The 11700-nt window shown below is 41.7% G+C and overlaps 1 protein-coding gene across 1 annotated transcript in view; it reads right to left on the bottom strand.

Annotated features, from left to right (window-relative positions):
• The window catches only part of SULT4A1 (sulfotransferase family 4A member 1), a 53619-nt gene that overhangs the window by 12081 nt on the left and 29838 nt on the right, over positions 1-11700 (bottom strand). The window contains exons 2-4 of the mRNA XM_006038553.3: positions 8974-9104; positions 7125-7205; positions 2260-2386 (exon numbers count right to left, since the gene is read on the bottom strand). Coding sequence (XP_006038615.1) covers positions 2260-2386; positions 7125-7205; positions 8974-9104 — 339 coding nt within the window. The remainder of the gene's footprint in view (positions 1-2259; positions 2387-7124; positions 7206-8973; positions 9105-11700) is intronic.

The following is an 11700-nucleotide window of genomic DNA, read 5'->3' as shown; positions in this document are numbered from 1 at the left end:
GATGTCATGTTTGCTCACTACTCCTTCCTCCAACATGACTCAGGCCAGATAAGCAGGTTTTATGCTCCTTTCATTCCACTTATGGGGGGAAAAAAACACCAGAGGATTCCTGAGTTAGATTTATTATTTTATAAAAAGCCCCAGTTGTACAGCTATAGAAAGACAGAATAGGCTGTAATATTTTACTGATTCTATGATGTTATGATAACCGATGCAAGATCCACTGAACCCACTACAGGCACATGTACATTATATCTGTGAAGCTTCTGCCTACTAGAAAGGAGAGGTCCCCTTTCTCCCACCCCCTCACGAACCCCTTCACCAAACTCCATGCCAGTTTCCACCCTGAGGGTTTGAACAGAATAAAGTGCAATGCAAGTGGAATGGCACTTGAATAGAGTAGGGTTTGAATAGAATAAATTGCAAGTGGAATGGCACTTGCAGAAAACAGAAAAATTGTATATAAGAACCTGTTAATACCCTCCATTCACTCACTCTTAGGAACGTAAACTTGAAGGAACATCTTGGGTCACCAAGTCAAATCCTCTGATCCTGCAGGTACCACACCATGGGCATGTCTACATGCACATTAATGTGCCGTTGTTGCTGTGCATTAAGTTTAGTACCTCTAATATGCAGTAGTGCCAGTGCACGGTCATTAGCATGGCTTTTGCTGTGACATGCTAATGCACAATAGAATTAATCTACTGCACATTAACTGTCTCGTGTAGATGCACCCCATATAATCTGTTTCACAGACTGATCAAACTCCATCTTAATACTAAAGACATTTTTCTCCTCTGCTATTTCTAATGGAAGGCTAGTATGGAACCTCACTGTTTTGATGGTAATAAACCTATTTTCTAACTTCCAGAGAAAATTTATTCATGATCAATTCACATCCAGTTGTTCTTGTGCCAATAATATTCTTCAGGTAAAACAGCTCTTCTCCTTCACTGATATTCACCCTCAGATGTATTTACAGATGGCAATGCTGTCCCCTATTGGGCTTCAGTTTGCTAAACAAGCCAAACTCTTTTAGTCTTCTGTCATAAGACAGGCTCCCATGACCCTAATCATCTTAGTAGCCCTATCTGCACAGGATCCATTCTTTTACCCTGTGGAATCCCACATTAAATTTACAAGGTAGCTGCAACCAATACTATCTAGTTGTATAACCTGCTACCTGGGAGCTGTAGGTTATCTCAGTGTCAATGAATGATCACAGAGTCTTTGGTGCATTGTTAGGGGTTCATTCCATGGGATGAACTGTTGGAGCTCATGTTGTGCCTTCTTTACTGGATGAAGAGGAGGAATAAACCTCAGCACAATGGAAACATTCCTAACTTATTCAGAGTTGGACCCTTTCTCTTCCCAGCTTGAGTTATGTCTTTATAGAGTGTTCTTCCAAAAGGCACAATACCTCCAGCTCCTCCAAGACTATGCTGACAATACTCTTCTTCTGTGATTAACTCCACAGCAGGCTAATCTTGTAAAATACAAATACTACACTGCTGTGGAATTCTATTCAGCACATATGTAGATGCTGCCCCAGATGGCTGGGGAATGGGGTGCTTCAGTGTAGGGCTAGCTGGCAGGCAGCCCCCATGCTGATGCACACTCTACCCCAGCCAGCTGTGAGGATGGCTGCTTCGCCATCTCCACATATTGCTCTGTAGCTGGCTGGGGCTCAGTGTGCATCAGTACAGGGTTTGCCTGCTGGTTAGCCCTGCGCTGACATGCTGTGCCCCAGCCAGCCTCCCTGCAGCACATGGAAGAACCCTGTTGGAGCAGCACTGGGCTGGCAGGCTTACCCCCTGGATGTCCGAACAGTCCAGACTGCTCCGACTGGACTCCACGTGGTCTGCACAAATAATCAATAAGATCCAGAGTTTATTAGTCTGCATTAACTGTCATGTAGACATGCCTGTTAGGGGCAAAGCTTTTGTTTTAGATTTTATTAACACTTCAGTGCCAACAAACCTAAAAAAATTGTCATAGTAAAACAAACTAGTGGCCAACCCATTGTAGTTTCTTGTTTCCATCAGCAGCCAAATCCAGATATCTACATGGAGAAATCTGTCACCTGAACCCACCTAGCCCTGAGCAAAACACCTGTTTGCAGTGTCCATATAACATGAAAAATATCATCAAGAATACAAATGAACAGCAGTGCAATAGTAAAGTATGGAACACAGAGGTGACAGGTGACAATAAATGTTTAATGGCTTGTACTGTACCAAGAGAATAGTTCCTTACACTTGTCATTCATAAACCTCCTACAGAATTCTTGGAATGTTCCTCTGTAGCTCATGGTTCTAAGAGAGCGGTGAAACTGGTAATAGGAAACTACCAGGTCTTTGGGGTTGCGAGCCATGTATATTACCTGTGAAGTGAAAATAATACATCTTATTAAAATGACATTTCTTAAAGCACAGAAGTACCAGATGCTGGTGCAGATAATCCAATTTTCACTTGTTTTTACCTTGGAATTGCCATTATGGAGGTCTGAAGGCAAAAAACGATATGGTAGGTGGCTTTTTATGAGACGAGGACTGGTGAGCTCCTGAAACAAAATGGAAAGCAAAAGCATTTCTCAATGCAGTTAAGCTGTCTGGTGTTATTTCCTAAATTGTCAAAATTAAGGTTCTTTACTGTACTACTTGATGCTCAGAAACATGCTGCTCAAATTAATGGAGACCTGAACTATTATATTTGTTTCTGAATGTCAAAATCATAAATATGAATCTTTGTAATAACTGGTCATTTGAAACCACTTACATATGGTTTACCAACTGTTTTTTTAAGATAATGGATGGGATATTGAAAAGCTCTCAAGGTTGGTCTAAAACCCTGCTCCCAATATTGTGTGTGCGCATGGAAACAAATAGCTGGAACAGGAGAGATTTTGACAATACCAACTTGAGCTGCATTACTAAAATTACTTTTTTTTTTTTAATTTCACTCATTCATTTTAAAATACATTCAAAAACAAGTCCAGGAAAAGCAGACAATCAAATGACTGTATTAATGTTTTCTGTCAATATTTTAACTTTTTATACCCTAATCTTTGAGACAATAATTATGCTAATAAATGAATAGCCTGCTGGCAGTTATACTTGTGTGGCTGTACATAATTCATGTACATAATTCTATGCAATCTAATAGCAATAAGACTGAATGGTATTATTTATATCCTGGAAGCAGCTAGGACCTGCAGTCATGGACCAGGACCCCACTATTCTGGGTACTATACAAATACAGAACAAAAAGACAGTTTCTACCTCAAACAGCTTCCAGTCTGAAGCTGCAACTACACTACATTCCCCACACTGACATACCTTTCTTGGCTCTGGGAGAGTAATCAGTGTAACAGCAGGAGCATACAGCTCAGCATGGAGCAGCCTCCTCAACACTTACCCATTCTCTCAAGAGGAATTCGCAGTCAACCCTAGCCTCAAGAGAGCTACTGTAGCTACACTACCAGGAACACCCAAGCTAGCAGTTGAGACTAGCCCATATTTTAATACTATAAAAGCCTACATCTGTCTGTCTGCCTGTAATGCTTTATTCACACTCTGATTGGCTATTTCCGTCAGCCAATCAGAGTGCTTCAAGCGTGGGGGAGCACCACTATGATTCTGAAGCCGTGGCAAGGACAGGACAGAGCATGAGGGAGCCAAGGCCAGCAGCACTGGCCTCGGCTCCCCCACCGCACTCCCTGCAAGAGGCAGAACAGCAGCAGCATAGGGCATTAGGTGGCAGCACTCCATCCCAGCTTCCTCTCCCCCACCACCCCCATCATTCTTGACTGGCAATTGGCTAGTACATATATACGTACAAAGGTAGCAGCCACAAAAGTGACTGCAATGTAGACATTCCTTTAGTCACTAGTTTTCATAACTGCCTTTCAAGGACACAGGAGGTTTCTCAAACAAAATGCTCTGCACTCCAACTACTGGACAGAGATCACTGCAATAACTTCTTTGTAGAGCCAGCAGGAGGAGAGACAGGACAGAGATGAGGGAGGATCTGCCTGATTTGGGTGTATACCTAAGCAAGTGGGAGAATTAGGAGCTTTCTATTTAGTATACTCCCTCGTCAAAGCATATAGGCCACTGAGGAACATGCCTAAAAACATCATAAAGTACACCACAAAATAATGAAATTAATTTAAAAACAACTTAATACAATTTGAAATCATTAAAACAAACTGACCAGGCCCAATGACAAAAAGGCAGAAAAATAACAAGATAGGAGGGTATGATAATAAATATAGAAGGTAAATAAAAACTACCTAACTGCTGGAAAACTTGCGGATAAATAATTTATACCTTGATAATGTCCAGACCAGGCTGAGGGTATTCCAGGACTGGAAGCTGTTCATCTATATTCATTAATCCAATTTCATCTGGATCAGCTCCCTGACTCACTAGATATACCACTTCCTGTAGTAAACCCGTGCCTGTAAAAAATAAACCGAACAGGAAGGAACATATTTGTATTACTGTCCTTATTTAAAGAAGGGTATATGAAAAGGAGCCCTATATATACAAATAATGATAATTTATGTCCTTGAGAATCTGCTGCAAGCTATTCTCTGTAGACGCTATGAAGGTATTCTCTACAGGTTCATATAACTTCAGTTGTCCTTTCATGTAAAATATATGAACTATTTCTTTACGCTTCTTCATATAAATATGATAATCTCATTCCCAGCACTTTTAAAACTCTCATAGCACTTTACAAATTGATTAAAATTTGTAGCCTGAACATTATGTATGTAAATATTATTGCCATTTTAGACATGAAAAATGGAGGTATGCTGTGTTTGTTCAGATTTAGTAAACCTCTCAGTAGCAGTAATATGAACAGAGCTCAAATGAATTAATATCCTTTTCTAAACATAAGGCAACTCTACCATTCTAATATAATAAAAGCCTAAGTCTGTCTGTCTGTAACACTTTATTCGCAGTCTGGTTGTCTTGGCTGCCAATCACAATGCTGAATGTAACAACCAATCAGAGTGCTCTGCACAGACAGACAGACAGTCAGACAGACAGACAGACAGACACACACACACACACACACACACACACACACACACACACACACAGAGCGGAGTACTGCCATGACAGTGGGGACTGAGGGGCCAGAGCAGGGGCCGAGACCAGTGGTGCTGGCCTCGCCCCCCTCCCCACCAGCTCCTTGGAGGTGGCAGCACAGGGTGGTGGCAGAGCAGCGCTGGCCTTGAGCCCCCCACTCCAGCCTCGCCACTGCCAGGCCTCAACAAAAGCCGGCAGGAAGAGGGAGGTGACGGGGTGGGGCAGTCGCATTGCCCCGCCACTGCCGGGCCCTGAGAACAGCTGGGGGGGGAGGAAGGAGAGCCAGTGGGGAGGTGGTTGTGTGTGGCTGGATGCACAGCAGCAGCAGTGCGGGGTGCTGGGTGGCGACTGTGGTCACTGAATGCAAGCTTTTCCCTCCTCCCCATGCCTGGGGGGCAGTGGTACCGAAGGGTGGAGAGGTGAGGGGCATGCATGGAGCCGGAGGCAAAGCAGCAGCAGCATAGGGCAGTGGGTGACAGCGCTCCATTCCACCCCCCCCCCCATCATTCTTGGTGGGCAATTGAATAATTGTATGTATATGGATGTCACAAGTTAGGAAATCTGCCTATGTACATCTTATGAATTCTAGTTAATTTTATGTCACTCATTCTGAATTCTGGTTAATTTTATGTGTGCTTAAATTAGTATGTCACTCAATATGTCAACATGTAGTGAGTCTGTCAAAGGCTGGAAAGGACCTACTCATGTATGACCACAGTATCTGTTAGAAATAGAACAACAACTAAGAAAGAAATGTTTAACTCTCATGATTGTGCTTTAGGTTTAATTTATAATAGTTTAAACAGCTGAACATACACCTTTAATTGATTTCAGTTTAGAAATGACAACTTTACTTGTTGTATGTTTAGCTATGCAAATAGAATCACAAAACATAGGGATATAAGAACAATAATTTGCTGCAACATCAGAGTAAGACTTGGGGACAAGATTTCCAAAGAAGTCTGGGTTCAGAGAAGGGCAAAGTACCACAGAGTAAATCTTTACCATCCAACTACTGTGCTAAAAGTATCATGATCACCAAAAAGAACTTCACCATAGTTTCATAGACTTCAAGGAAACTTTTGATAGGGCATGGCACAAAGCAGTTGGCACACGACAAAGAAGCATAACATCAGCAGATCCCTGATAACACTAACAGAGAACTTTACAGAAATGCAAGCAGTGGATTGCCAATCGACAGTAACATCATCGAATGGTTTGCAACTTCAGTAGGAATGTGCCAAGGTTGCCTGTTCTCACCATGCCTTTTCAATCTCTTCCTCAAGCAAATCATGTCAGACACCTTAGAGAATTTCACAGGAGCTGTATCAGTTAGAGAGTGGAAGATCAACAATGTGCACTTTGTTGATGACATTGATCTGATACCAGGAACATCTGAAGAGCTACAAGAACTTACAGAAATGATAGACAAAACTGAAAAGAGCTACAGAATGAAAATAAGTTCTGAGAAAAGCAAAGTGATGACAACCTCCAAGACCACCAACAGCAATGTTGATGTGAAGACCAGCAATTAAAAATTAGAAAGAGCAACAAGTTTTAAGTATCTGGGAGCCACTATCACAGAAGACTTAATATCTGAAAAGGAAGTCAAGACCAGAATAGACATTGCTATCAGCCAACTAACAAAGCTAGAGAAAATCTGGACAAGCATCAATATTACAAGGAAAGTAAAGCTATATCTCTTGTATGCTGTGATCATCTCTATGATGCTTTATGGCAGGCAGGGACGCTTAATAAGAGGTTAGAAAACAGAATTGAGGCATTTGAAATGCGCTGCTTTAGGAGACTGTTGCATGTCTGATACACTGAGCACTGGATCAATGAGTCTGTCAAGCAGCAAATCAGCCAAGAAATTGGAACCTACAAACTGTTGCTGAAGGTTGTACAACGAAGGAAGCTGCAATGGTTTGACCACATACATCTTATTAAAATGACATTTCTTAAAGCACAGAAGTACCAGATGCTGGTGCAGATAATCCAATTTTCACTTGTTTTTACCTTGGAATTGCCATTATGGAGGTCTGAAGGCAAAAAACGATATGGTAGGTGGCTTTTTATGAGACGAGGACTGGTGAGCTCCTGAAACAAAATGGAAAGCAAAAGCATTTCTCAATGCAGTTAAGCTGTCTGGTGTTATTTCCTAAATTGTCAAAATTAAGGTTCTTTACTGTACTACTTGATGCTCAGAAACATGCTGCTCAAATTAATGGAGACCTGAACTATTATATTTGTTTCTGAATGTCAAAATCATAAATATGAATCTTTGTAATAACTGGTCATTTGAAACCACTTACATATGGTTTACCAACTGTTTTTTTAAGATAATGGATGGGATATTGAAAAGCTCTCAAGGTTGGTCTAAAACCCTGCTCCCAATATTGTGTGTGCGCATGGAAACAAATAGCTGGAACAGGAGAGATTTTGACAATACCAACTTGAGCTGCATTACTAAAATTACTTTTTTTTTTTTAATTTCACTCATTCATTTTAAAATACATTCAAAAACAAGTCCAGGAAAAGCAGACAATCAAATGACTGTATTAATGTTTTCTGTCAATATTTTAACTTTTTATACCCTAATCTTTGAGACAATAATTATGCTAATAAATGAATAGCCTGCTGGCAGTTATACTTGTGTGGCTGTACATAATTCATGTACATAATTCTATGCAATCTAATAGCAATAAGACTGAATGGTATTATTTATATCCTGGAAGCAGCTAGGACCTGCAGTCATGGACCAGGACCCCACTATTCTGGGTACTATACAAATACAGAACAAAAAGACAGTTTCTACCTCAAACAGCTTCCAGTCTGAAGCTGCAACTACACTACATTCCCCACACTGACATACCTTTCTTGGCTCTGGGAGAGTAATCAGTGTAACAGCAGGAGCATACAGCTCAGCATGGAGCAGCCTCCTCAACACTTACCCATTCTCTCAAGAGGAATTCGCAGTCAACCCTAGCCTCAAGAGAGCTACTGTAGCTACACTACCAGGAACACCCAAGCTAGCAGTTGAGACTAGCCCATATTTTAATACTATAAAAGCCTACATCTGTCTGTCTGCCTGTAATGCTTTATTCACACTCTGATTGGCTATTTCCGTCAGCCAATCAGAGTGCTTCAAGCGTGGGGGAGCACCACTATGATTCTGAAGCCGTGGCAAGGACAGGACAGAGCATGAGGGAGCCAAGGCCAGCAGCACTGGCCTCGGCTCCCCCACCGCACTCCCTGCAAGAGGCAGAACAGCAGCAGCATAGGGCATTAGGTGGCAGCACTCCATCCCAGCTTCCTCTCCCCCACCACCCCCATCATTCTTGACTGGCAATTGGCTAGTACATATATACGTACAAAGGTAGCAGCCACAAAAGTGACTGCAATGTAGACATTCCTTTAGTCACTAGTTTTCATAACTGCCTTTCAAGGACACAGGAGGTTTCTCAAACAAAATGCTCTGCACTCCAACTACTGGACAGAGATCACTGCAATAACTTCTTTGTAGAGCCAGCAGGAGGAGAGACAGGACAGAGATGAGGGAGGATCTGCCTGATTTGGGTGTATACCTAAGCAAGTGGGAGAATTAGGAGCTTTCTATTTAGTATACTCCCTCGTCAAAGCATATAGGCCACTGAGGAACATGCCTAAAAACATCATAAAGTACACCACAAAATAATGAAATTAATTTAAAAACAACTTAATACAATTTGAAATCATTAAAACAAACTGACCAGGCCCAATGACAAAAAGGCAGAAAAATAACAAGATAGGAGGGTATGATAATAAATATAGAAGGTAAATAAAAACTACCTAACTGCTGGAAAACTTGCGGATAAATAATTTATACCTTGATAATGTCCAGACCAGGCTGAGGGTATTCCAGGACTGGAAGCTGTTCATCTATATTCATTAATCCAATTTCATCTGGATCAGCTCCCTGACTCACTAGATATACCACTTCCTGTAGTAAACCCGTGCCTGTAAAAAATAAACCGAACAGGAAGGAACATATTTGTATTACTGTCCTTATTTAAAGAAGGGTATATGAAAAGGAGCCCTATATATACAAATAATGATAATTTATGTCCTTGAGAATCTGCTGCAAGCTATTCTCTGTAGACGCTATGAAGGTATTCTCTACAGGTTCATATAACTTCAGTTGTCCTTTCATGTAAAATATATGAACTATTTCTTTACGCTTCTTCATATAAATATGATAATCTCATTCCCAGCACTTTTAAAACTCTCATAGCACTTTACAAATTGATTAAAATTTGTAGCCTGAACATTATGTATGTAAATATTATTGCCATTTTAGACATGAAAAATGGAGGTATGCTGTGTTTGTTCAGATTTAGTAAACCTCTCAGTAGCAGTAATATGAACAGAGCTCAAATGAATTAATATCCTTTTCTAAACATAAGGCAACTCTACCATTCTAATATAATAAAAGCCTAAGTCTGTCTGTCTGTAACACTTTATTCGCAGTCTGGTTGTCTTGGCTGCCAATCACAATGCTGAATGTAACAACCAATCAGAGTGCTCTGCACAGACAGACAGACAGTCAGACAGACAGACAGACAGACACACACACACACACACACACACACACACACACACACACACACAGAGCGGAGTACTGCCATGACAGTGGGGACTGAGGGGCCAGAGCAGGGGCCGAGACCAGTGGTGCTGGCCTCGCCCCCCTCCCCACCAGCTCCTTGGAGGTGGCAGCACAGGGTGGTGGCAGAGCAGCGCTGGCCTTGAGCCCCCCACTCCAGCCTCGCCACTGCCAGGCCTCAACAAAAGCCGGCAGGAAGAGGGAGGTGACGGGGTGGGGCAGTCGCATTGCCCCGCCACTGCCGGGCCCTGAGAACAGCTGGGGGGGGAGGAAGGAGAGCCAGTGGGGAGGTGGTTGTGTGTGGCTGGATGCACAGCAGCAGCAGTGCGGGGTGCTGGGTGGCGACTGTGGTCACTGAATGCAAGCTTTTCCCTCCTCCCCATGCCTGGGGGGCAGTGGTACCGAAGGGTGGAGAGGTGAGGGGCATGCATGGAGCCGGAGGCAAAGCAGCAGCAGCATAGGGCAGTGGGTGACAGCGCTCCATTCCACCCCCCCCCCCATCATTCTTGGTGGGCAATTGAATAATTGTATGTATATGGATGTCACAAGTTAGGAAATCTGCCTATGTACATCTTATGAATTCTAGTTAATTTTATGTCACTCATTCTGAATTCTGGTTAATTTTATGTGTGCTTAAATTAGTATGTCACTCAATATGTCAACATGTAGTGAGTCTGTCAAAGGCTGGAAAGGACCTACTCATGTATGACCACAGTATCTGTTAGAAATAGAACAACAACTAAGAAAGAAATGTTTAACTCTCATGATTGTGCTTTAGGTTTAATTTATAATAGTTTAAACAGCTGAACATACACCTTTAATTGATTTCAGTTTAGAAATGACAACTTTACTTGTTGTATGTTTAGCTATGCAAATAGAATCACAAAACATAGGGATATAAGAACAATAATTTGCTGCAACATCAGAGTAAGACTTGGGGACAAGATTTCCAAAGAAGTCTGGGTTCAGAGAAGGGCAAAGTACCACAGAGTAAATCTTTACCATCCAACTACTGTGCTAAAAGTATCATGATCACCAAAAAGAACTTCACCATAGTTTCATAGACTTCAAGGAAACTTTTGATAGGGCATGGCACAAAGCAGTTGGCACACGACAAAGAAGCATAACATCAGCAGATCCCTGATAACACTAACAGAGAACTTTACAGAAATGCAAGCAGTGGATTGCCAATCGACAGTAACATCATCGAATGGTTTGCAACTTCAGTAGGAATGTGCCAAGGTTGCCTGTTCTCACCATGCCTTTTCAATCTCTTCCTCAAGCAAATCATGTCAGACACCTTAGAGAATTTCACAGGAGCTGTATCAGTTAGAGAGTGGAAGATCAACAATGTGCACTTTGTTGATGACATTGATCTGATACCAGGAACATCTGAAGAGCTACAAGAACTTACAGAAATGATAGACAAAACTGAAAAGAGCTACAGAATGAAAATAAGTTCTGAGAAAAGCAAAGTGATGACAACCTCCAAGACCACCAACAGCAATGTTGATGTGAAGACCAGCAATTAAAAATTAGAAAGAGCAACAAGTTTTAAGTATCTGGGAGCCACTATCACAGAAGACTTAATATCTGAAAAGGAAGTCAAGACCAGAATAGACATTGCTATCAGCCAACTAACAAAGCTAGAGAAAATCTGGACAAGCATCAATATTACAAGGAAAGTAAAGCTATATCTCTTGTATGCTGTGATCATCTCTATGATGCTTTATGGCAGGCAGGGACGCTTAATAAGAGGTTAGAAAACAGAATTGAGGCATTTGAAATGCGCTGCTTTAGGAGACTGTTGCATGTCTGATACACTGAGCACTGGATCAATGAGTCTGTCAAGCAGCAAATCAGCCAAGAAATTGGAACCTACAAACTGTTGCTGAAGGTTGTACAACGAAGGAAGCTGCAATGGTTTGACCACATCATGAGAAGGCTGGATAC

This window comes from Alligator sinensis, unplaced genomic scaffold (genome assembly GCF_000455745.1).
Source record: "Alligator sinensis unplaced genomic scaffold, ASM45574v1 scaffold993_2, whole genome shotgun sequence".
In the NCBI taxonomy this organism is placed as follows: Eukaryota; Metazoa; Chordata; order Crocodylia; family Alligatoridae; genus Alligator; species Alligator sinensis.
The sequence above is the reverse complement of the archived record's forward strand: the minus strand, read 5'-3'. Positions and strand labels throughout refer to the sequence as shown.